Here is a 27,526-nt window from a genome sequence, read left to right as displayed (position 1 = left end):
ATACACTTAAACCCATTCAAACCGGGAAAGCATCTGTGTCATTTTACATTTTAGCGTTGGCTACTCAAAAATAGCAGATCTACATCTGCTATTTTTGAACATTTTTGAAAAATCTTGAACATGTTTGATTTTTTTTTTATAATTTAGAATAATTTAGATTTTTTTTTAACACAAATCTTCTCTTCTGGGGGTCCCTGGCACAAAACATTTTCAGATGGCGGGTCCTTGGCCAAATATATATCAATTTGGGGGTCCTTAGTTGGCACGAAAAAGTTTGAGAACTACTGATTTAGAAGGAATTTGTAGAATCGGGTCTGTTTAGTTTGATTCTCGCCGTAGTTACACTTTGGCCCTGTAGGGCAGTATACTGGAACACCAGTCTACACTGTAAAATCCTCAGTGCTTGTCTAACTCTTGAGAGTGTGCAAATGGTACCAAATGGTTCAACGCAGTGTGGTTCTGTCACCACGGGATGGGGTGGGGGAGTCTCCCCCCCCTCAACCTGACTTCAGAAATAGTGGAGGAAAAAACATCAGCGACAAAAGTTTTTAAGAGCCGTTTCAACCCTCCAGCGGTTTCCATGTTTAGTCGCCGGCCGGCTGAGACAGACGCGTCGTCTGGTTGGTCATTCTATACTTCCTGCCACCAAAGTGCCAGGCAGGGGGGACGCTGCCTGCAGCACAACAATGGCTTGGTGGGTGCCCCCTCCGTGTGACAGACATGGACGTGTGACATCTGGCTCATTTCGTCAGTTGGCGGTATCTATCTACAAGCTCACACGATTTCTGTTTGACCCCGGCGAACAACAATGTATAAAATAGGATTACGGTTAATTGATTTATAGGAAATCTATTCGATTTTTTTCACATCGATTTGTTGATATATTAAAAACGATTCATATATAAATAACATGCTTATTGTTGTTTTTGTGATTATTCGATTCAACGCAGAAATCAGTAAAGTAACCCACAGTTGCAGCCCCTCAGTGAGCTCATAGATCGGCTATTTTCGACGGTGACACCATTAGTACGTCAAAGTATAAATCAAGGCTAGACCGGTCCTGCGGTGGCGATTTGACCAGAAAAGAAAAGCAGCCACAGACGCAATGCGTCACGCTTTGCACCGTCACAGTCACAAATGGTGTTACCCCCTTTTTTCCACTATTGGAAAGCACCTCTGGGCCCTGGTGTTTTGTTTATGGAACAAGGCCTTGTCGTCTGTCACTGTGAAACTGATTCGACCAAGCTGGGAGCTCATGAGTCAGTTTTTTTTTTTGTTCGGCCCCGATAAGGCGACAGGAAAACAACTGGCCATGTGGAGCAGTGAGATAGCACGCAGCCCAAAATTTCCAGGAGTGCTCCGAGCCGACCGGCTTAACCCATTAAGACCGGGAAACGCATACTGTGTCATTTTTTAGATTTCTTTGGCTATTCAAAAATAGCAGATCTACAAGCTCATAGCGCGGCACCGAGTGCCGCGCTATGAGCTTGTAGATCTGCTATTTTTGAAAAGTCCTGAAAATGTGTGTATGTAAATGTGTTTTTAAAGCGAACATTTGTAACTCAAATCTTTGCTTCTGGGGTAGATTCTAAAAACAGTTTTTTGAACAAATATATGTTGCTATAATCAGTGGTTCTTTTTTATTCACGCCAAGGACCCCCAAAATTATATGTATTTGGCCGCGGACCCCCATCTCAAAATATTTTGTTCCATTGACCGCAAAGCAAAGATTTGAGTTAAAAAATATTCGCTTTAAAAATATATATATATTCGATGATTTGCACACATTTTCACGATTTTTCAAAGATAGCAGATCTACAAGCTCATAGCTCTGTGAGCTTGTTTATCTGCTATTTATTTTGATAGCCAAATAAATCTTAAAATGATGTTCCCGGTCTCAATGGGTTAATGTTTTTCTCTCTTCCAGATCCATATTTTTGGCGTTGTATTCCTATTAACTCGTAAGGAAGTGAGGGAGACAAAGGAAAGGAATGCAGGAAAAGCTTTGAAAAATGGTGGGATTGTGAACCCAAAGTCTTTACTGGGGGAGTTTATTGTGTCTTGAGATGTTGCTGTTGTAGCCGTGACACCTTCCAGTGGTTCTCAAAGTGGGGTCCGGGGACCCCTTGGGTACTTGAGGGTGTTCCAGGGGGTCCCCAGCTAAATTGATATAGCATCGAAATCTTAAACTATTATTTTATACTTTGGTTTTTCAAAAATAGCAGATATACAAGCTCATAGCGCGGCACCGAGTGCCGCGCTATGAACTTGTAGATCTGATATTTTTGAAAAATCATGAAAATGTTTGCAAAAAATATATATATTTAAAGCAACATTTTTTAACTCATATCTTTGCTTCTGGGGGTCCCTGGAACAATTTATTTTGAGATGGGGGTCCGCGGCCCAAATACATTTAATACATTTTGGCGGTCCTTGACATGAAAAAGTTTGAGAACCACTGATATAACAACATACTGTATGTTTTTCAGAAAACTGGTACAGGATTTAGAAGACATTTGTAGAATCGGAACCTCAGTTAATAGGTCAGCTATATTTGAAATCTTTCAAAAATCTTGAAAAATGTGGAATAATATTGAAAAAAAACTAAATTTTCGTTGTAGTTTGATCTCCTGCCCCAGTATGTACAGTATGAAACATTGACTGCCTTGATAAGTGAACATGGCACTGAAACACCAAATCCTGTTCATTTGAATGTCATCGCTGTCAGATGGAAAGTTTGTATTCTCAAAAACGGTTACTAGATCTCAACGCGGCGACGTGTTTGTGGGCTTGTAGATCGACATGAAAAGATGAACTATGGAGATACAAGGTTTCTGGCCCGACACTGATGATATGATTCATGGAACAATGCTATTTTCCAACAACTTTTCACAAGTTAACCCATTAAGACCTGGAACTGTGTCATTTTTAGATTTGAGCTTAAAAGCTTTATTTTACACTTTGGTTATTCAAAAATAGCAGATATACAAGCTCATAGCGCGGCACCGAGTGCCGCGCTATGAGCTTGTAGATCTGCTATTTTTGAAAAATCGTGAAAATGTTTGAAAATCTTTGAATATATATATTTTTAAAGCGAACCGTTTTTAACTCAAATCTTTGCTTCTGGGGGTCCCTGGAACTAAATATATACAAATTCATATCATTTTGGGGGTCCTTGACATGAAAAAGATTGAGCACCACTGATATAGAAACATACGTTTTTTCAGAATACTGTTGAGATTTAGGAGACATGTAGAATCGGCTTCAGGTCTCAATGGGTTAAGTGAAATGAGTGGAAAAGTGGTACGAGCCACTGACTAACGTTTCCCATCGAACCTGTCTATGGTGATATATACTGTAACTCCACAGCAGCACAATTATAGGAAATAGGACGCACAAAGTGGTGGTGCACCTGAACTAATATGTTTGTCTCTATGGAGTGTGTGTCACTGTTTTCTTGTTTGAACTCACATGTGAAACATTGTGAGGTTTTCAAGATGCTCTAATAGATTATTCATCAGTGGTGGAAAGTATTTAAGCACTTACATTTTACATTCAGCATTTACTTAAGTACTGTAAATATTTTTGGTATTATATATTTTTTGATACTTTATTACATCTCCCACTACATCTCAAAGGCAAATATTGTACTTTTTACTCCACTACAATTATTATAAAACTTTAGTTACTAGGCTACTTATATATCAACTATGCAACGTGTTGAGAGCAGTAGATCAACAAAAAAATAAGTTAAAAAAACGACTTTTACTTTGTTACTTTACTGTAAGTATATTTTGATGCCAATATACTTTTGTACTTTTATAACAGTAACATTTTGAATACAGGACTTTTGTTAGAGTATTTTTTTATATTTTGGTATTTTAATGTTACTCAAACTTCTTTTGAGTTCTGCTCAATTTGAGTAGCGGTACTTCTTCCACCACTGACTGTAATAATATATATTGTTCTCTATGGATTGTGTCTCTGTGAGCTTGTTTGAACTCAAATGTGAAACATTGTGAGGTTTTCTAGATGTTGTATAGATTATTCAACTATGTTGGTGAATGGCCTCCTGTAGAGAATCTGTTCTGTTCAATCAATACACACAGTAATACAATGTAACATTTATCCCTTCAAACATTAATATGACTTATATTAGGCATTAAACTTGGCCAGCAAACCAACATTCCTTATTGATTTCTGTAGCAAAATTGAACAACAATGTCCTGGTGAAATTGCCTCTCTCTTATAATATTGAGACAGAGAGAGAGAGAGAGAGAGAGCGATGTCTTACATTTTATTACAATTCTCAGGGAGTGGATTGAAATGATTTCCTCAAACGAAACCCATTCTTCCACAATTGTGGTATTCTGTTGGCAACCTCACCCTTGCTGTAGAAGGTGACTGAGCTAAAAGGGTGTCAAATGTGAGAGTTGTACTTTTACAGCCTAAATGTATGGTATTTGGCTTTTGTACTCCCTGATTTATTTAAATATTGACTTTGAATTATTGTAGTAGTAGTATCACAGAGGCAAAATGTTTATTTTCTGTACCGTTACACTTTCACACAGCCTGTTGAATAGGAGTTGAACATTTCAGGAGTGGTTAGTTATTAACTGTTAATGTCAGAGGCAGAGAGCTCACTGCGGAGCTTAAGCAATTCTTGTTCCATGTTACGATAGAAGCCAGCGTCCTCTAGAAACATGGCCTAACACGGGTTAAAAGTCACTAATGTGCGTTCTATAGAATGGCTTTTAGACCTGTGTTCAATATCGGCTCAGACACTCAATTTCAGTTGGCAAGGCAAGTTTATTTGTATGGCAAATTTCAACAACTGGGCAATTCAATGTGCTTTACATTAGCAAAAGAAACACATCATTAGAGGACATTTGAATGATGTCTCCGGTGAGCTCTTGCCAAAGAGTATACTGCTTTATTTCTCTTCCACGGATGCATGAAGCATAATTCATACTTCGTCGTACCATAGTGTTGTGCTCTGAAAATAGCCGATGTGCAAGCTCACCACGCGTCATGCCGTTGTGAGCTTGTATATCGGCTATTTTCAGCTCGTCGGCATGCCACGCAGTGTTGCCAAGAGATGTGGAGCATCCAGTGATGGAGGGTGGATTTTACAACCCCCCCCACCCCCAACCCAGATCATCAGCATGTGGCTAAAAACAACTCCCGACATTACCCCCCCAAAAAAAACACACCCCGGGGCTCGTCTGGGACCATTAACAGCCCTGACGCGGGGGTCTCTAAAGCCACGCTGGCTGGCCGGTACTAAATATATCACCTTTTTGTCAGCAGCGGGCCCCGCTGGGGGGGGGGGGGGGGGGTTTGCTTTAAATAGCCCCGCGCTGTATTGAACTTGAGACATTATGTAAGAGGATAGAGCAGAAGCGGAGGCTGGACACACGTGGGGCCTCTGTCACTAACCCCCTCGCTCCCCCCCCCCTTCCCCCCACATACACACATACGTACACACAGCCAGCCGGCCGGCAGAGAGAGGCTGTGCCATGGCTGCCTGTAGCCTTAACCTACAGCCTCCAGCTGTCTCTGTCTCTCTCTGTGTATACTCCGTCCTCTCAATCTCACTCTATGGGTCTTCATCTCGGAAGATTAAGAACGCATAGAAAAGGGAGGTGAAGAGAAAAGTCTCTCTCTCTCTCTCTCTGTGTCTCTCTCTCTCTCTCTGCCCCAGGCCAGATACAGGGGAGTGGAGAGCGCCTGGTTGTTGTCAAAAAGGAATCCTATTCTTGGAAAGCCCTTAGCCACTGCACTGCCGTCATGGTCTGGTTAGGATGGGAAGACCACGACTAGATGAGAAATGCAGGCTGCACAATTATGGATTATGCATATATTGGTATCTTTGTGTTGCAATGATGATCATTTGCTGCGAGTCTAATGCAGTGCAGGCACGTTTAAAAGTTACAGCCAAGCGTGGACATAAAAGTTAATCATTAAGGAAAGCAGAGAGATGCACAGAGAGAGAGCGAGCGAGAGAGAGAGAGAGAGAGAGAGAGAGAGTACAGTGAGGTAGGGAGATAAGGGGAACGAAAAGGAAAATGCACACCACATTAAGGGCAAATTTATACCTGGTTCATTGTTTGTTCATTCAACTGTGGCTATGCTACGATTATAGAGGAATCAGTGACTTGTCTTGGTATTAGCCTGTGTATACTGAGTATGTCTACTCAGTATACTTATTGTATATACACACACAGACACACGCAAAGGATGTCGATTGTGTGGAGAGGAGTACAGAGGAACATAAATCAAATCTACAAGTTGTCTGACCATTGTGACCTGAATATATGGCTGATGTGAATGTAAAGGTTTAATCTTTCAAACACTTATTTGTGTTTATCTTTATTTATACGCTCACAACGTGGGTCACATACCCGTTGTGAGCTTGTAGATCAGTGATTTTTTTTAAAGATTTTGACAAAACTCTGCATTGTGAGTACTTTTACTTTTGGTACTTTTAAGTATATTTTCCAGGCAGGTTTCTGAACTGTACTGCCCTCCTCTGAGATGCAGAGTGAGTAGACAGAAATGGTACCATCTTATAATGAGCATGGACCAATTATATGACTAAAAGATATATGAAAATCTTTGTGGGTGAGGGGAGTGAGGGCAGCTTGAAACGGGTCTAAAAAGCCCTTAAATCCGCCCCTGGGTGGTTCATGGCAGGCCGGGCCCAGAGTGGAGGCTCTGGAGAAGTCTTAACTCCAGCAGCTTAGTAGAATGTCACAGGGGACATTTAAGAAGCTTTCAGCCTGGTGCCGTGTCTAGCCTCCGCTCTGCAAAGTGACAGAAACGAGACCTTGTAGAGAAAGTCTTCCACTGTGTCCTGGTTTGACTTGGTAGTAGTGGTCTTATTGTGTATACGGGTGGAAAAACGTAACGGACGTCGTCACTGTCCGGGCAGAAACCTTGTATCTCCATGTTTTGACTTTTTGTGTTTTTTTTTTTGGTAAAGTAATGCCCTAGCCCTACAGTACCTTGTCATACAACATAAGTGTTATGCAAAAGTAGTGAAAAAAGATGATCTACAAGCGTCACGATGCCGAACTTGTAGATCAGCTATTTTCACTGTCTTTAAAATGTATTGAAAGTATAAGTGAAAGTGGTTAAGTGTGTCTGTGGGTTTTATAAATATTGAACCAATGAGAAGTATTAACAAGAGCTTGTTGTGACTAAATAACTATATTTTGACGTTTGCATAATGGTCGTCTTGGTCCCCCCCCCCCCCCCCCCCCAATTGTGGACAAACTGGACATCCGCCCGTAAAGTCCGTAACTGGACATTAGGAACCTGTGTGCACTGTATGAGTCCCTATTTTTCAATAGTTATGTGTTTTAATCCCGTCTGTGCCTGAACTCCATTTTATGTCCTTGTTTACATCCTGTTTACATCGAGTGTAATACCGGCTTTCACCTGATGCTCCCCGACGCTACCACCCATTGAGGAATACAGGGAACTTCCGACAGAATGGGATTAAAATACATTTCTATTAAAAAATACGGACTAATACAGTGCACAGGTTCCGATTAATGTCGAGTTAACATCCGTGGCTACAGGGTCAGCACTTGTATTCGTTTTGTTTTTGTACATGTACAGTGTGTACGGAGAAGTACGGGGTTTTGCGCGCAGATTTCCAGTGACTGTAGAGACCAAGACTATCATAGATACAAAAGTAAAAGGCAAACTCGATAAAATACACCTATGATAGTCTTGATCCAAGGCTAGGTGGAAAACTAACAGAAAATATCCTAAGGCGTTCGTGCCTGAAGATACAGTATATTCTCGTGGGGTTTTTCCTTTCCACTTCTGTAGTTGAACCGTTTTAACTTTGCCTGCTTTTGTGGATGTGCTCTCTCTTGCAGGTTCTTTGTAATGTGGGCCTTGGGGTTGTCTCTCTGCTCCATTAAATTCCAAACTGTATTTCAGCCTGGCTTGTTGCAAAAGATACTGAGATAGTGAATCATATTTAACCACTTTATCCCTGGCACCCCTGTTACAGGCGTGTCTTTATGGGCAGGAGTTGTCGAATGTTCTGAAAAAAAGCCGGTGTACAAGCAAGCAAGCTCACAACGCGTCACCTCACATCTTTATAGGTGAATATATATTTCAAAAGAAAAAAAAAGTGAAACTATAGGGCTTAAGTGGTTGAGCACATGATTGGCTCCCGTTATGTTTTCATGTGCTCAGTTATTATTTTCTATCTCGCTGGCAGATGGGGAAATCAGGATCCCCCCCACCCCCACCACCACCACCACCCTTCAATCCAAACAGCCACAAATAATGGCTTAATGGGCATGCTGCTGAATTGGCTAGATTGGGCTTTTTAGCTTGCCTAGAGTTAACTATTATCCAGTGTAAAGTATGCTGCCCAGCATTACAGTGTAATCTCCCGGCACCGGCAACACAGCTGTTGCATTTTAGCCGCCAACGAGATAGCACTGTGAGTGTGTGTGGGAGGGGGGAGGAGGGAGGGGGGGCCTTGGGCTCTCACTCAGCAACCAGTGGTAGAAAGTTGCTGTCCGGCAGAGAAACCTCTTATCTCCATATTCTAACTTGATGCGTTTTTTTTCGTAAATCTACGCCCTACTTGGTCATACTACAGTGTCACACAAAAGCATAAAAAGTAGCCTGAATCCTGAAAAACAGTTTTGGTCGGACATACGAGGTTTCCACGCTACAGAGACGATATTCACTCTCAAGTACTGTAGCTTAAGTACAATTCTGAGCTACTTTCACTTCACTTGAGTGTTTCTGTTTTTCGACGCTTTATCATTCCACTCCATCACCTCTCAGAGGTTAATATTTGTAGGTTACTTTGTAGGTTTTAGAATATTATTACAAAACATTAACCAGCCCTAGTTTATACTTTTGATCTCCAAGCTCAGTTGTGAGCCTGTAGATCTGCTATTTTCAAAAGATTTCTTTAGACGTTTTGAAAAGTTGTGAAATGGGACATTCTGCATAATGAGTACTAGTAGCCTAGTAGGCTACTAGTAGCCTACTAGAATAGCATATCTGCTATTCAAAAATAGCACTGAGTGCCACGCTATGAGCTTGTAGATCTGCTATTTTTGTTAAATCGTGAAAACATTTTTTTAAATATTTTTTTCAGAAAACTGTTGGGATTTAGAAAACATTTTTTGAATCGGCCTCAGGTCTTAATTGCTTAATTGAAAAAGTAATGGATAGAATAATGGCAATATACGTTGTAGTGGGGTATTGATACTTCTAGTGACGTAAACAAATATATGAGTACTTCTTCCACCACTGCCTAGCGTGCTGGTCTGTGTGGAGCCTTGGAGCATGGAGGATCATAGACTAGAGGAGCCTGGGAATGGAGCTATCGACCTCTGTCTGTACGGCAAGGAGCCGCTGTGAACTGGGAAGCGGTGCAATCACACTGGTCTGTGCCCGGAGAGGGGGGGGGGGATAGTCAGCCTCTCGTATCAGGTCTGCTCACGCTTATCCAAATCCCAGATTAAATCCCCCAACTCTCGCTTGCTCTGTAACACGCTTACAGTAACCTCCCTGACCTCTCTCTCTCTTTCTCTATTTTACTCTCTCTCTCTCTCTCTCTCTCTCTCTCTCTCTCTCTCTCTGTGTCTCTCTGTCTCTGTCATTCTGTACATTTTCAATTCAATTTCAATTCAATCTCAGTCTTTCTGTCTCTCTAACACAAGCCCGCTTTCTCCCTCCCCCCCTCTCTCTCTTTCTCTCCCTCCCTCTCTCTCTCACTCTTTCTCTCTCTCCCTCCTGTCTTGTGTAATACTGCTTGGGGCTGGATTACACAGCTCTGTGGCTATATTGGCTATACAGAAGCAGCGGTGTGTGTGTGTGTGTGTGTGTGTGTGTGTGTGTGTGTGTGTGTGCGTGTGTGTGAGGGTGAGGTAGGCCGCAAAATGATTACACTTCAGTTGGCTTGCTGTTATCCCACGCCTGTTCTTCTCCACAGCCTGTGTTTTGATCATTTTAATGCAGTGTTTGCGATGTGTCCGTTCTGGGCTTAATGAAATGCTGCATTGCATTGCAAATTAGGGCTGCAACAGTTAATTGAACTAATCGATTTGATTATATATTTTTCTATTGATAATCGATAGGTTAATACAAATAATTGATTAATACTCCATCCCTAATTTGGGCATGGCATTATTGGCAAAAAGTCTAAAAAGATGTCAAGAATGTTGTAAAACATATTTTATTTTGCACAGCACCATTGTGCCGTGCAAAGTATAAAATCATGCTTAAGTGCTTAATCAAAAAAGTAATGGATAGAATAATGACAGTAATGGTAAATAATGGATAGTTGCAGCCCCAGTGGTTCCAAAACACCAGTGTGCTGAGGCACAATGGTGTGATGAGAGGTCCAGGTGTGCATTGGGATTTTGTGGCAACCACACATTATTGAAATATATTGTTGCTGTCGGGCAGAAACCTCTTATCTCCATATTTTTAGGGTTTGAATCCAAAAAAGTAACTGTGTTAGACATATGAGGTTTCCATCCGACAATATACATCCGAGAATATACAATTTATTGATTTATTTTATGAACAATATCACACATTTATCTATTGGTGTGCTTTGGGCACAAAACCTTTGACCTATATTGTAGTTCAGCATAGGATAACAGGTGTGTGTGTGTGTGTGTGTGTGTGTGTGTGTGTGTGTGTGTGTGTGTGTGTGTGTGTGTGTGTGTGTGTGTGTGTGTGTGTGTGTGTGTGTGTGTGTGTGTGTGTGTGTGTGTGTGTGTGTGTGTGTGTGTGTGTGTGTGTGTGTGTGTGTGTGTGTCCAAACCACAAGCATCACCACCATTACGACTGGTGTGCAGGTGTGTACCGTAAGTGTGGATGGTGTAATCTTGGCAGACACTGCCTCTGTGTCTCTGACACTCTGTGTGACATGGTGGTGAGATCATATAGTCACCATAGTGTTAACAGCCAGTGTATCTGCTGCAGCCAGTCATATTTTAATTGCTGTATCCCCAGTTGTACACAAAGTCGTCAGCAGATTATGAGCTTGTGAGATCTACTATTTTCTCTGCATGGGACACCACAGGTCTTCCTCAGAGACAACGCTGAGACCTGTAAGGTTGAAATGCGTCCGTTGCTCCGTCCGGCTCCGCTGCTCATGACAGGCTTTGATGGCGACGTGGAAGGGACGTGTCCAACAATTGAGCACCCCCCCACCTCTCATCTATGTATTTGTGACTAATCCCCTGATGTACTGGTACAATCCTGCTGTAATCGCTTACGATTGGCTGTTCCTGCTCTAATCTGCTCCCCATGGGCACCCCCCCCCCCCCCCCCCCCATACATACATGTAAAGATATATGTATGTCACAAGCTAGTGCACTGGTTTTCACCCTTTTATGGGTCTTAATAATACAACACTGAGGATTTTACAATGTAGATTGGCGTCCCAGAGACAAAATATGGTATAAAATGGGGGTCTGTGGTCTAATGCATATCAAACCGAGGGTCCTTCAAATTGTGTGTGTGTGTGTCTACACAGTAAAATCATCTGTGTTCATTTAACTCTTGAGAGTGTACAAATTCTCATTTGATCTCTGGCTTGTTCAGTCAGACACTTTTGTCAAGATCAACCATTTATTGCAATGACATTGCGTTACATTTGGCCGTGTGGCTCTGCTCCTGTGATACTACAGATTTATCTACATGCATCATCATGACAGAATCTGAGATCTCAAGAAGTAGAGCCTAAGATAGATAGAGTTATTGCATGGACATAACATTGAACCCTTCAAGGGCATAACTTAACCCATTCAATCCGGGAACGCATCTGTGTCATTTTTGCTTTAGCTATTCAAAAATAGCAGATCTACAAGCTCATAGCGCGGTACCGAGTGCTGCGCTATGACCTTGTAAATCTGCTATTTTTTAATCATGAAAATGTGTCCAAATCTTTGAATATATATATTTTTTAAAACATTTTTAACTCAAATCTTTGCTTCTTGGGGATTCTACAAATGTCTTCTAAAACAGTTTTTGGAAAAAACTTATGAGGTTGCAATGGTTCTCAAACCTTTTTCATGTCAAGGACCCCCAAAATGATATGTATTTGGCCACGGATATCTCAAAATATTTTGTTCCAGGGACCCCCCAGAAGCAAAAAAAATGAGTTAAAAATGTTTGCTTTAAAAAATATATATGCTATATTCAATGATTTGCACACATTTTCACGATTTAAAAAAAATAGTGCCGCGCTATGAGCTTGTAGATCTGCTATTTTTGAATTGCCAAATAAATCTTAGAATGACACAGAGATGCGTTCCCGGTCTTAAAGGGTTAAGATACACAGATAAATCATCAGACAATCCACAGACATATCCATACAGTTAACATACTGACATAGTGAAGAACTAAATGCCACAAGGACGAGGCCGGGGGAAGAGGAGGGAGTTTGATCACTGACACGCTGCAGAAGAGGTTACGCTGACCTACTGTATGCCGAGCTTGTAGTACGAAGAGTGAACAGCGTTCTGCTTAAAAAAAGACCGCCTAGATGGAACCATTAGGATTGACACGGCGTATGTCTTGCGAATGAGATTGGAGGACGCCTGCAGCATGGGGGAACAGCCTGACTGCCGTGACCGGCCTGAACTACCGCAGCACTCGACCTGTCATTCCCTCTTCATCAGCGTGGAGCGTCCTGTGAGAGTGACAAGCTGCCACTGTCGGTCATGTTCATCCGTGTCCCAAGCAAGTGAACCTGCTGACAGCTGACAGCCTCCTCAGAGAATCCTACTGCACGTTTGACATTTAACCCATTTATACTTTCATGTTTTGAGTGGTGCCAACCACTCACAAGGACTGACTTAGTGTGTGTGTGTGTGTGTGTGTCCGTATGTTTGCGGACGGCCTCAACATGTTTGTGTCTGGCCTCAACATGTTTGTGTCTGGCCTCAACAGCTGCAGCTGATTGCAACACAAAGATGCAACCAGTTACACTAATTAAACAGGAGTGCAACACATGCGCATAATGAACTCATCAAAGGCAATTCAGCAATAATCAATACATTCCCTGTTTAAAATATTGACACATTATTTAGCCTTTTTGTTATCCTTATCAACTACAGGAAAAATCAGTGCATATGTAAACAATAAAGTTAGTAGGCCTACTGTACCATTAGATGTTTCTTGCAGTATATTCACACGATACATACATATCGGATAGATCTGTACATTAATGTACCCGCATATAATAACTGACATGATTAAAATGAAAGAAATGTGTATGTAACAGGCTCAGTTGCAGGACAGATGACAGCCAAGGTTTCAGGTCACAAAACATTGATTATTTGTTTTGGTAGCAGCTATACAGACAGCAGCTCTCCGCATTGTCCGGCGAGCACAGTGCCCGCACACACCGAGGACGACACACAAGTCTTATTTTCATCTCGGTGTCATGGGTTTATGTCAGCGTATTGTAACTTCCAAATATAGAAACCGTCCAACCAATGTTTCCGGCTGTGAAAAACTTCCAGATGCCATCTCGACGACGCGGGATTGCCTGATAATAAAGCCCACGTTGTTGCGTGGCCTGTGGCATCATGGACTCGTTAGGGTGACGTTGGTTAATAAAACGCCTTTGTAAAGTTTCGATAGGAGTTGAAAACGGGCCCGTGGTTTAGGTTTGTGAAATGCATGAGCTCTGTATGCGCTCTGTGACTCATATAGTCATTACGTTCTGAATGTGTGCCGAAAAGGCCTCGTTTCACACTCCTGCTGAATCATTGATATGTACGAGCGCCCGGGGGTGGGGGACACTTACTACGTCGAGGTTGATTGTTCTGGGGCACAGAAGTCCATGTTTTTCATGCTGGACAAAAGGCCATATGAATGGCTCAGATTGTAGAGCTTCTGTTCTGAGTCATTCTAGTCCATTCATAGACTAGTCGGTCACAGTGCCATTAGGTGTCATTTTATATCTGTAATGCCCCAACTTTCTTACAGAGCATAATCGGAAATTGTTAAAGCCCTATTTTTTTAATATAACAAATACAAGTGTCTTTAACATGAGCGATCCCCATTCTTCTAATACCTGCTGTAAATGTAGCACCATACCACCACACCACACCACACCATACCTTCTATGAAATGATGAGCTTTCAACAAAAGGTCCTCTTTATTTGACTCTTTTCCGGTTTGTAGTTTGTTTCACTTACGTTTGGGGTAGTTGACTCACTCAAAGAAAACTACAAGCGCAATGGCCGCCAAGTGGGGTCAACGACGGCGCTTCTTTCCTTTTGGTTGGTGGATTTATTATTTTATTTTTTATTATTCATTGTCATCAAAATGTTACCCTGATAAGCATCAGCATTTTTCACTCGCTGAAGGAATATCCAGGGATAACCCTGACTAGGCCTGTCACAATTATTACATAATCGTCTAATTATTTTGCATAAACGTCATAATCGACAAAATTTTAAAAATCTGAAATAGCAGATCTACAAGCTTACAACGTGTCACAAAGTGACGCGTTGTAAGCTTGTAGATCAGCTATTTCCGCTATTTAAGTTTTTCAAAGTATAAAATTATTAAATATGTCAGTCATTTCTTTGTATATTTAATTTACATTTTTATTACGAAGCCTAAAAGCCAAACAGAAATCACGTTTTTATTCATAATGTTCCGACGTTCAATGCCAAAAACACAATTAAAATCGTTAATCACAATTATTAGCGTGACAATGAATCGTCAACTTAAATCTGTAATCGTGACAGCCCTAACCCTGACCACACGCTGACAGTATTATTATGCTAATTTGCTGTGTGTCTTTTTGGGTGTCGCTGCCAGTAAACACACCACTTAGCCACACTCGTGTCTGCAGTCTCATGTCAGTTTGATCCAGCAGCCCTCCTGCATTTTCATGCACAAATGGGTCTGGGAGCAGCTAATGGCGTGTTGGATTAGCCCGACCAGGTCACCCGGTAGTTAGGGACGTTTAACCCAGTGATCCCTAGCTTATAAATATGAGCTCCAAATCCACATGACAGACAGCCATTCACTGTGCCTCTAGCGCTTTATGCCCTGCGCCAATGCAACGTTTTGTTAATTAAACACTATTCAATTAAACGGAGGGGAACCTTTTTTTTAATGCTACAGAACTCATGCACAATAAAGCAATACAGCAATAAAGCAGGCTTCTCTGTGGGAACAAACCAATATAAATAATGTTTAAGTTACTGTTAAAGAATGATATACAGTCTGGAGACCTGCAAGAGTCCTTGAGGCGGTTCTAAGGTAGTCCCCAGCTAAATGATTGATAGTTAGGGAACCAAATGGACCCTTATGGGTCTGTATCTCCCGAGTTAAATGAATGATTTTACAGTGTAGACGTGGGTCCCATAGAAGAAACGAAACAAACTGGGTGACCTTGAAATACACGTTTTTGTGTCGTGAGCATCACTGTTTTTAAAGGACTGAGAGTTTCCAAACAGTCCGCTGTGTACTTCCCCCACGATGTTAAGTGTAAACCAGTGAGTGAGTCAGCGTGCGGCAGTGTGCTGTACCTGTGGAGTGGATGGGGATAAATATTTGCCTGCACACTGTTACACAACAGAGGAAGGAACCGGTAATCATTAGCTGCTGCTGCTGGGGACTTACTGTAAACCTTGATGATGTCCTTCCATTCCAGTCGCAGAACTCACATCGTGTTGTTTATTCACCGTGGTGGTCACACTCAAAGCTCTCATATGCAAACCTAGTTATCTTTGACTTCTGTGTTGACCACTTGAACTCTATACTTACTTGACCGGAGTCCCCCAAGGGTCTGTGTTAGGCACCCTCCTTTTTTTTCAATCTACACCAAATGTCTTTGCCGGAAATAGCCGATAGCCAATAGCCAATAGCCGATCCCCTGTTTTCTTTGTGAATGTTCGCCCCCCAGAAAAGGGTACGCTATAGGTTTCAAGTGGTTAAAAGACAGGCTGGCACTAGAATTAAGAAACTGATTACCATGTTAATGAATGAGAATAATGATTTAAAAAAAGGTTCATGGTTGCCCCGCAAAAATCAAGATATGCTGTATGCCAGGGGTCTTCAACAGGGGGTCCGGGACCCCTAGGGGGTCCTCAGAGTTACTACAGGGGGGGTCGCCAAATATTTGTGTGATATGATTTTTTCTTTTTACATTAACCACTTGAACCCTAGCATCCCTTTCCTGAGGAGAACTTTAGCCAAAAATAGCAGATCTACAAGCTCACAACGCCTCGCGCTGTGAGGCGTTGTGAGCTTGTAGATCGGCTATTTTTGGCAAAGAGTTATAGGTGTAGAGGGAAAAAAGAGCAGCAAAAGTTTATCTGAAACACAATTTTATACAATATAGAGGGGGTCCCTGCTTCATCTCTCTCTCATCTAGGGGGATCTTGGCCTGAAAAGGTTGAAGACCCCAGCTGTATGCTATTACAGCTGTAAATAATACATTATCAACACAATAGTACAATATCACAAGTGACAGTGCATAAAGTCATAGAACTTCTTTTCTATTTGGATTTTTTTGTAGTAGTTTTAACATAATACTGAAGATGCATTGCCCAGCCCTACTCTCATGTTTTGTCATCTCTTTGTCAGGTGGTTCCATCCAAACGTCACCGGCATTGAGGCAGAACAGCTGCTGTTGACGCGGGGGGTGCATGGTAGCTTCCTGGCCCGCCCCAGCAAGAGCAACCCAGGAGACTTCACTCTCTCTGTCAGGTACGGGACCTCTGCTCACTGCAGTTAGCAGGGTTGAAATATGGAATCGTCCCTTATTTGGATAACGAAACCCTTATTGAACTGATAAGGGACACAATTTGTTTTACTTATTTTTGGGAATCAATCACACACTGACACATTATACAAGTTCAAACAGCTCATAAACATACAGTTGGTTAACCACATAAACCCTCTAGACTTGGTAAACTGGACCTGAGTTGTCTCTGTACTTGGACCGTTATTTTTCTGTCTACAAAAAATTGCTGATCTACAAGCTCACGTGACGCGTTGAGCTTGTAGATCTGCTATTTTTTGGCTAATGTTCCCCCCCAGAATATGGACGCTAGTGTTCAAGTGGTTAATATAATGTACAAAAACTGTACATATAATACACTTATCTTTTTATATTAACTGCAGCACAACACCTCCACTGGTTCACTTTCACTCAAATATATCTGTTTTAAAAGTAGACTTATATCACACCAGACTGCATCGCTGCACAGAGCCAGCAAAACCATTGTTTTCCTAGGGTATCATGGTTCAACTGGCGAGCGCGCCTCTATTGCACAGCACGTGGCGTTGTTTTTCCTAGCTGTTTTTAAATGCGCATAAAATAATAATATTCTTAACTTAGAGGGGGGGCTCCATACTGTTTAGATTTTTGATGCTGGTTGATGTGGTATGAACAGCATGGGACAATGGCAGATGCAGATGAAAGTTGGATATCGTCGCTGTCGTGTGGGCAGAAACCTCTTATCTCCATATTCTAACATGGAGCGTCACGTCATAGTACAGCGTCACGCAAAAGCATCAAAAGATACTATTTGAATTCCTGAAAAGTAACAGTTTTGGACATAATGAGGTTTCCACCCGACAGACAGATATGCCCAGACTCAACAGCTCAACACCCCCCCTCCCCATGATTGATCACCTGGTTATTATGCATGCAGGCCCCGCTCCACAGGCACACCACACTGTTCCACGCAATGCACTGTTTTTTGCCGAGGCGTTTTTCTGAAGCGCCAATGGAAGCAATAACATGATCTACAGTACTACGGTGTTATGGTTACCCACATGGGCATTCTGCATGAATGCATTTTGCGTGTTCATAGTTTTACTTGTAATAAAGGAGCTTACACTGTGGTATTGATACTTTGGCTTTTCACGCTATGAGCTATATGCAAAGACTTTAACAAATTTTCACTATTTTTCTAAAAATAGCAGATCTACAAGTTCATAGCACGGCACTCACTATGAGCTCGTATATCTGCTATTTTTGAATAGCCAAAGAAATCTAAAATGACACAGATGCTTTTCCCGGTCTAAAAAACAACAATCGAAATCTTGTTTGAAATGTCCAAACCTGCCTACTGATGATGTCACTGGTAGGCACGTTTCTCTAAAGTGTCCACACGGTCCTCTGAGACACAGACCTAATAGACACACAGGTGGTTACCATCTTATAATGAGCATTTGTGAGGACCAGTTAAATGAAGAGAGGTTGAAAATGGGTACATTTATTTTTTTAGATCAAGGAACTGAGTACTTCTTGAGCTTATATATATATATATATATATCTGCTATTTTCTGCGGTGCAACTAACAGTGGAGTAGCATTAGCTGTTCTTTGGCACCGGGGGGGGGGGGGCTTTGTGGCTGGTGCAAAGTTCAGCCGAGTGAACAAACAAAGCTCGGGGGTGTTGTGGTCCTCGGAGCCAGGCAAGGCAGGCGATGAACCGAACGAACGCATGAGTCAGTCTGCCTGGCCTCTGTGTGCTGTTGGCCAAGCTGTTGGAATGGACAATGGTGAAAGAAGTAGGCTACTATGATATCTTTTTTTTTTTACTTAACCCTTTCAATCCGGGGACGCATCCAATCCATGTCATTTTAAGATGTCTTTGACTATTCAAAAAGTAGCAGATCTACAAGCTCATATAGCTTGTAGATCTGCTACTTTTTGAAAAATCGTGAAAATGTGTGGAAATCTTTGAATATATATATTTTTAAAGCGAACATTTGTAACTCAAAGTTTTGCTTTTGGGGATCCCTGGATTGAACAAAATATTCTTAGATGGGGGTCGCCGGACAAATGCATATCTTTTTGGGGGTCCTTGACATGAAAAAGTTTGAGAACCATTGATATTATAGCAACATTGTTTTTTCAGAAACCTATTAGGATTTAGAAGACATTTGTAGATGCGTTCCCGGATTGACTGGGTTAAGTAAAAGTAGCAATACCACAGTATAAAACTATTTATGAAACTAAATGTGTTACTCTGTCTGTTACAAGTCAAAGGCCTATATTGACATGTTTTACTTGAGTAAAAGTACAACATTTGCATCAAAATATACTTACAGGTCTCAAAATGTGTCAAACTTTTTTTTTGTTTAAATAACAGATCTATAAGTTCACAAGGCGTCGCATTGCGACACATTGTCAGAGTCAGTCTGCCTGGCCCTCTGTGTGCAGTTGGCCAAGTTTGAAATGGAAAGCGATCGCTTTCCCCTCCCTCCCTCCGTCCGTCCACGTCCGTCTGTCCGTCTGTCCTTGGAGGAGGAGGAGGGGATCTCTGACACGCTTCTCGGACGTTCTTCCAGGAAAAGTTGTTGAATAACAGACTGAGGGGAAGCGGCCGTTTGCTGCCTTTTCCCGGCCTGGATTTGATCACACGCCAAATCAAAGCCCCGGGAGGAAGCCGGCCACGGCCTTCAGTGCTATGGAAGAAGTATTCGGAGGTTGGACTTAACCCATTAAGACCTGAGGATTCTTACTAATGTCTTCTAAATCCTAACAGTTTCTGAACAAAGTATGTTTCTATGTCAGTGGTTCTCAAACCTTTTCATGTCAAGGAACCCCAGAATGATATGTATTTGGCCGCCGACCCCCATCTCAAAATATTTTGCTCCAGGGACCCCCCAGAAGCAAAGATTTGAGTTAAAAATGTTCGTTTTAAAATAATATAAATATATGAATTTGCACACATTTTCTCAATTTTTCAAAAATAGCAGATCTACAAGCTCGTAGCGCGGCACTCGGTGCTGCGCTATGAGCTTGTATATCTGCTATTTTTGAATAGCCAAAGTTTAAAATAATGCTTTTTAGCTCAAATCAAAAAATGACACAGATGCGTTCTAGGTCTTAAAGTAGCAGTACCACAGTGTAAAAATACTTTGCTACAATAAAAGTCCTCTATTTAAAAGCTGTAGTCTTTAGTCAAAGTGCAAAAGGTTTTGGCATCAAAATATACTTAATAGCAAAAGGAAAAGTTCTAATTATGCAGAATGTCCCATGTCAGAATCATACATGTATCATGTTATTGGACTATAATTATAAGCCCTACTGTATACTTCTACAAAGTCTGTGATCTGCAGAGTAACTAATAGCTAAAGTTGTTAAATAAACATAGTGGAGTAACAAGTACAATATTTGCAGTAAAGTAAAAGTACCATGAAATTGTTCTTAAGTACAGTACTCAATATATATTCTTAGTAAATATACTTTATACCTCCTTGCATGGGTTGTGCGCAAAATAAACTAGACATGACATTTTACAGAATTTGTGATATTTTTTGGTAAACAGCCTATGGCAATGAGAGACAGAGGGATTTATTTTTTTAAACAAGAACCAAGTCTTGTTTTTTTCTGATTTGGGGGGATTATTGTGATAGAGAAATGTTCTATTTTTTGGTAAACAAACCACAACTACTATACACCCTGTGGCAGAGAAAGAGGCGATGTTTTACCGAGAGAGACGGAGGGAGGGAGGGAGAGAGTGAGAGAGAAGGAGGAGGGATTTTTGTCTCTTTTCTTGGTAACTGAGACATTTCTAGGGCTCCAACTATTACCAACTGTTAAAAACTAACGATTACTTGAGCGATTATTCTATCGACGTCTTTTTCGATTAATCGAATAGTTGAGAAGCTGTATTTCTGTCTCCGCCAGGCCGAAGGCCCAGACTAGGTTTTCGCCCCTGGCCGTCAGTGTGTGTGTGTGTCTGTCTCTGTCTGTCTGTCTGTCCTGTCTGTCTGTCTGTCTGTCTGTCTGTCTGTCTGTCTGTCTGTCTGTCTGTCTGTCTGTCTGTCTGTCTGTCTGTCTGTCTGTCTGTCTGTCCTGTCTGTCCGTTGGACCTACCGGCATTAAACTTTGAACGCATACTCCCTGGAGGCCAAGTAAAAACCTCTGGCCCAAATTTCTCAAGTTTCCAGAGTTTTGCAAAAAAAAAAAAATTGCTATTACTCCTACAGATTTTGTCCAAACATCACGCAAATTGGTACACAGTATCTCTATAGGCATGTGATTAAGACGGATCTGTCAGATTTTTCATATTCCATCCTGATTGGCTAAGATTGGCTTCTAAAGTTTGCAGGAGTGGCCCGTTTTGAACAAAATGCACGAAAGCAGCGTCCGATTGCCATGAATCATTGCTGGCCCACAATAACCTACCTGCCCTGGCGGAGGCCTCTGTCCCCTGAGGAGCACATTTGTCTAGTTTCATATATGTTTTCATATATAAACAAATTGATTAACCACTTAAGCGTTATTTACTTATTTTGTACTTACACAAAACAGTGAAAATTGGTATCGGTAGATGCCAGATTTTCATTGGCTATTTTTCGCCTATAGTGACATTCCCAAAATAGGGATCGACTATTAATCGATTATTTTATCAAATTAATGATTATTATTATTCTGCGATAGAGAAATGTATTTTTTTGGGGGTAAACACAACTACTGTAGTGTACAGAGAGAGAGAGAGAGAGAGAGAATGTATTACCGAGAGAGGGGGGGGGGTAGTTTTGTCCGAGCGGTTCTTCTCTTGGCAACGGAAGCTTTTAAGAGGCTCATCAGTGAGCGCAGTGCCTGGAAACGGCCCAAAAGCATTTGTTAGTAGCCCTCTACTCTTTGGCTGTGCAGCTGGCGTTGGCATGGCCACGTGTGTGTGTGTGTGTGTGTGTGTGTGTGAGAGAGAGAGAGAGAGACACACACAACGTATAAATTAGGCTTCAGGAAGAGAAGTACCACACTGTACGATCCTCAGTGTTCATTTAACTCTGAGAGTGTACAAATGGACCCGTACGGTTCCATTTGTACACTCTCAGAGCTAAAGGAGCACTTCACCTATTTTCAACTTTATCTTCATATAATTGCTCCCCTCTCTAATGCTCATTATAAGATGTCGCAATTTCCGTCTACTCACAATGCGTCTCATTGCCATTGGTGGGCTGTGAACAGTTCAGAAACCTGCCTACCAATGTATCCAAAGCTAATTACTACAGAAACTACAGCCTTTCTCTTCCTGGAAAGTTAGCTCACTGAAATAGAAGCCGTTGCTCTTGCATTAATAAAAACAAAAATGTTTGAAATCTTGTTTGAAATGATCAAACCTGCCTACCGATGATGTCACTGGTAGGTTTCTGAACTATCCACAACCCAAGGGGAGGGCCAATTTATAAATGGGTGAAGTGGTCCTTTAAGGGTTTCACTGTGTAGGCAGGCGGTGGCACTTAAATAATGTTAAGGCGGGGGACGCATGTTGAGGCTTGACCCCACTGCCTCTGGTGTGTGTGTGTGTGTGTGTGTGTGTGTGGGGGGGGGGGGGGAGCAAGGTGTCATAAATCAGACACGGGGGGGGGGGACTGTCTAGCCACAGGGTCTGTCACATTCACACAGGCAGACAGACACCCACCCACACACACACACACACACACACGCACGCACACACACGCACACGCACACGCATGCGCACGCATTATGGGTCAATTGGCAGAAATAGCCTCTTGGCCTGCTATAAGGCGGGGGGGGAGAGTCATTTTGAAGTGAGGTGGGGGGAGGAGCAACGGAGGAAGTGAAGGTCAGAGGAAGTTGATTAACTTCAGAAGAACACAAGAGCCCAGGTCCTACACTATGACAACATGCATGTGCTCTTTCTATCTGTGTTTACTTTGTTATTGTCAAATACACACACACACACACACACACACACACACACACACACACACACACACACACACACACACACACACACACACACACACACACACACACACACACACACACACACACACACACGCACACAACGTTTGTATTACTATACTTGTGAGGCCAATGGCCATCATAAGGTCCTTTAAAATAGCAGCACTACAAGCTCGCATGCATTGCTTGTTGCCTTTTGTGAGCTTGCAGATCGGCTATTTTCGGCGTGCAAAAAAATGTTCGCTCGTCAACACTCCTCTTCAGCCTGACGACGCGTCATGTCCGCCGGGCTGATGCGGTCATTAGAGTAGACGGAGAATATAATGATCCTTTAGCGTGCCTTATCGGAGCAGAGGAGAGGATAATTAGCCAGTCATTAGCCAGCCGGGTTCTCTTCTTACCAGGGCCATTATGAGTGGGACAGTCGGCCTCACTGTTCCTGAGGTCCTAATGGACGCCGAGGGACTCGGGGGGTCTTATCTCCCTCTCCCTGCCTTTCCCTCTTCTGCTTATCTCCCCCCGCTCCCTTCTTTCCTGGCCCGGGAGGGAGGGGGGGGGGGGGGGGTGGGTGTTTGGGCGGGTGGGCGGGGGGGGGGGTTTCGCTGTCAGATATGTTTTCTGGACGGAGCCAAAAGTTGCTCTTGGGGGGGAGGCTCAGAGACAGCTTTTGAAGACTGTGAGGGGGGGGGGGGGGGGGCAGAGAGACGGATGAGAGCAGTGGTGGAAAAAGTACTCAAATGTTTTACTTTAAGTAAAAGTATCAATACTGCGAACGTAGAAATGCTCTATTACAAGTAAAAGTCCGGAGTTAAGAATTTACTTGAGAAAGGTACAAAAGTATTGGCATCAAAATGTACTTGAACTACCAAACGTGGAAAGTAGGGTTGTCCGATATTGGCTTTTTTACCGATAACCGATATACCGATATTGTCCAACTCTTAATTACCGATACCGATATCAACCGATACCGATATATGCGGGGATTATTGTGATTAGGGTAAGCTCAAATTTCATATCACACACACCATATACACTAAGAACTCCTGTAACTTATTTATAAAGCAAAAAAAAAAAATTTTTTTTTTTTTTAAACCGATACCGATATTTTCCCGATATAAATTTTTATGCTAATATCGGCTGATAATATCGGGAGGCCGATAATATCGGACATCCCTAGTGGAAAGTACTCATTGTGCAGAATGTCCCATTTCACAAGTTTTCAAATGTGTAAAATGTATACAAATCTTTTGAAAATAGCCGATCTACAAGCTCACAATGCGTCGCATCGCGACGCATTGTGAGCTTGTAGATCTGCTATTTTCAAATGGCCGAAATGTATATAGGGCTGAAGTGGTTAATGTATGTTTTATAATAATAATCAAAATCTACAAAGTAACTCGAAACAAAAGTTTCCAAATAATTCTAGTGGAGTAAAAGTACAATATTTGCTTCTGAGATGTAGTGGAGTAGAAGTAAAAGTACTGAAAATTGGAAATACTCCACTAAAGTAAAAAATACCTCAAAATTGTATTTAAGTACACTACTTGAGTAAATGTACTTAGTTACTTTACAGCACTGAGAGAGGGAGAGAGAGAGTCACAGAGAAAGAGGGAGAGAGAGAGAGGAAGCTTATCCAAACTATACAACCGGCCCTGAGATATTTGGGAGGAAGTCTAGTGGAGTTTTCCCAGTCATCTCTCATGCTCTTTTATACACCAACAAAGAAAGACCCTGTGCAGAAAGAGAAGGGGAATATAAAACAAGTTGTTTTTTTTTGCAGAGATTATTACCTAGGAGAGTACATTGATTTATTTATCTATCCCTCTGGCTGCTTTATTATTACATAACGCCAGGCAGCGAGCCTACTCACTTAGACATAGTAGCTCTGCCGCTGGGAGGCTATTAATAGATTACCATCATTGATTAGATAGATGCATGACTTGGCTGTCGTCGGGCAGAAACCTCTCATCGCCATATTTTAACTTTTTGTGTTTTTTGTAAATCAATGTCCTACTTATGATCGTACTACAGAGCGTCACTCAAAAGTAGCAGATTTTTGAGCTTGTAGATCTGCTACTTTTGCTATTTTATTTTATTTGAATCCTGAAAAGTAACAGTTTTGTACATTTTTATAGCACCGTCACTTGTTTAACCCATTTAGACCCGAGGCCGATTCTAAAAATGCCTTTTAAATCCTAACGGTTTTGTGTTATAGAAACGTATGTTTTTATATCAGTGGTGCTCAAACTTTTTCATGTCAAGGACCCCCAAAATCATATGTATTTGGCCACCGACCCCCATCTCAAAATGTTTTGTTCCAGGGACCCCCAGAAGCAAAGATTTGAGTTGAAAATGTTCGCTTTAAAACAATATATATTCAAAGATTTGCACACATTTTCACGATTTTTCAAAAATAGCAGATATACAAGCTCATAGCGCGGCACTCGGTCCCGCGCTACGAGCTTGTATATCTGATATTTTTCAATAGCCAAAGTATAAAATTATACTTTTTTAGCTCAAATGAAAAAGTGACACAGGTGCGTTCCAGGTCTTAATGGATTAACCCATTCAGACCTGAGGCCGATTCTAAAAATGCCTTCTAAATGCTAACAGTTTTCTGAAAAACGTATGTTGCTATATATTTGTATTCGTGCTGTGGACAGTTTTTTTTGTTTAATAGTTTTTAGAGCGTTTTATTTATGTTCCTATACCTGTTCCCTGTTGTTTTGTTTGTCTAAAACCAAGGACCGCAATGGACATAAATCGCTGACTTTGTGTTCTATCACTTTCCATGGGAAGCATTGTGTTTTTCTTTTAAACATAACGTCAAATAAGCTAAATTAAAATCAAGTATATTCCATATAGTTTAGTCTTTGAGATAGACCGTAAGGACGTTTAGTGGGGTCCAGGGACCCCCAGGGGTCCTTGGGGGGATACCAGGGGGTCCCCAGCAAAATTAGTTAATAGAGCGTCACTATCATTTGAACCCCTTTATCCATATTTTATATTTTGGCTATTCAAAAATAGCAGATCTACAAGCTTGTTGAGCTGCTATTTTTTCTTTTTCTTGAAAATGGGTGCAAATCTTCAAATCATTTTTTTTAAAAGGCGTACATTTTTAACAAATCTTTGCTTCTGGGGGTCCCTGGCACAACATATTTTTAGGTGGGGGTCCGCGGTCACATACAATTTGGGGGTCCTTGCTCCTTGGCACAAAAAAGCTTGAGAACCACTGGTGTAGGAGACACAAGAAGATGGTTCTGGTGGGAACTACCGCATTGTAATCGCTCCTGTTTGTTTGTTTGTTTGTCTGGTTTGTTAGCTAGATAACATGAGAACAGATGGTGTATTTTCATGAATCTTGATGGGAATGATCAGTAGGCTGATCTGAAGAGATGGACGGATGGATGGCAAATTATTTTGGTCACATCAATCCAGTGCAGAAGCAATGAAGTACTTAGGAAACACATACAGTAATAATGAATAATGATGCCGCACATAATGGTTACATGATTGGTACACCGAGTTTAAGTGTGTCCTGGCGTTCAGGCACACAGATCAATGAGGAGAAATTAATGCTGTAGTGTATGATACAAAATGATTGTTTCAGGCTGTCCTTGAGTCAGAAAGGTTTTAAACCTCGACACAGTATAACAGCTGTGTTCTCTCTCTCTCTCTCTCTTTCTCTCTCTCTCTTTATATATCTCTCTCTCTCTGTATCTCTCTCTCTCTTTCTGTCCTTTGTAAGTTGTAAGCCATTGTCTGGTTTGCGAGAGCTTGTAGTTACATGTGTTGCACCCACAGTTACACATATAAAACATGTTTGAATAATAGGCTTTACTCGCATGTTATGGAGTATAATTTACAGTACATGAAAATAAATGGTACTGTAGGTGGGTGGTCATTATCCTGGTACATTATATTACAGCTATACAGTTGCATGTTGAGACCACCAACTTAACAATATTCCCTTTAAATAAATAAAAAACAGTTTATATGAAGCCCATGTTTATAATTCATTTGAACACATGTGTAATGCATTATAATCTGTTTTATAATTGCATTTATAATCCCTGATAGTCATAATACTCGTATAACAATAATCAAAACATCATAAATCATTTCATAATGACTTATAAGGTCAAGCATATACAGGTAAACGGATTATACTGTAGTCTGTAAGTAATGACATTCCTGGAGTTATAGGCAGAAACATTTGTGTGTATTTGTCACTTTTCTGAACCCTTTAAGACCGGAAACGCATTTGTGTCATTTTAAGATTTCTTTGGCTCTATAAAAATAGCAGATCTACAAGCTTGTAGCGCGGCACCGAGTGCCGCGATACGAGCTTGTAGGGGGTCCCCTGCGAAATGATGGATAGTTAGGAACCAAATGGACCCTTATGGGTCTGTAACTCTGAGAGTGTACAAATGGGACCAAATGGACCCTTATGGGTCTGTAACTCTGAGAGTGTACAAATGGAACCAAATGGACCCTTATGGGTCTGTAACTCTGAGAGTGTACAAATGGAACCAAATGGACCCTTATGGGTCTGTAACTCTGAGTGTACTCTCAGAGTCATTGATTTTACAATATAAATTGGGGTCCCAGAGATAGAAATGCCATTAAATGGGGGTCCGTAGCTTAATGCATGTCAAACTGGGTCAAGGTCTGGGGCAGCTTAGCACATCCCTTTGCCCTGGTTCGTTCTGGTTCTTGTCCGATGGTTCATGTACCCGATTGTTTGTGGAAAAGATGCTTTTTTGGAGTCTATTGCTAGTAGCTTTGAGACTGCGTAGACGTACGTTTT

General features: G+C 41.6%; 1 protein-coding gene across 6 annotated transcripts in view; it reads left to right on the top strand.

Annotated features, from left to right (window-relative positions):
- The window catches only part of ptpn11b (protein tyrosine phosphatase non-receptor type 11b), a 75,074-nt gene that overhangs the window by 6,047 nt on the left and 41,501 nt on the right, over positions 1 to 27,526 (top strand). For all 6 annotated transcript variants that reach the window (XM_084069254.1, XM_084069253.1, XM_084069256.1 and 3 more), the window contains exon 2: positions 16,621 to 16,743. In XM_084069254.1, coding sequence (XP_083925380.1) covers positions 16,621 to 16,743 — 123 coding nt within the window. The remainder of the gene's footprint in view (positions 1 to 16,620; positions 16,744 to 27,526) is intronic.

This window comes from Gymnoscopelus microlampas, assembly GCF_963454915.1.
Source record: "Gymnoscopelus microlampas genome assembly, chromosome: 10".
NCBI classification, from domain to species: Eukaryota; Metazoa; Chordata; class Actinopteri; order Myctophiformes; family Myctophidae; genus Gymnoscopelus; species Gymnoscopelus microlampas.
The sequence above is the reverse complement of the archived record's forward strand: the minus strand, read 5'-3'. Positions and strand labels throughout refer to the sequence as shown.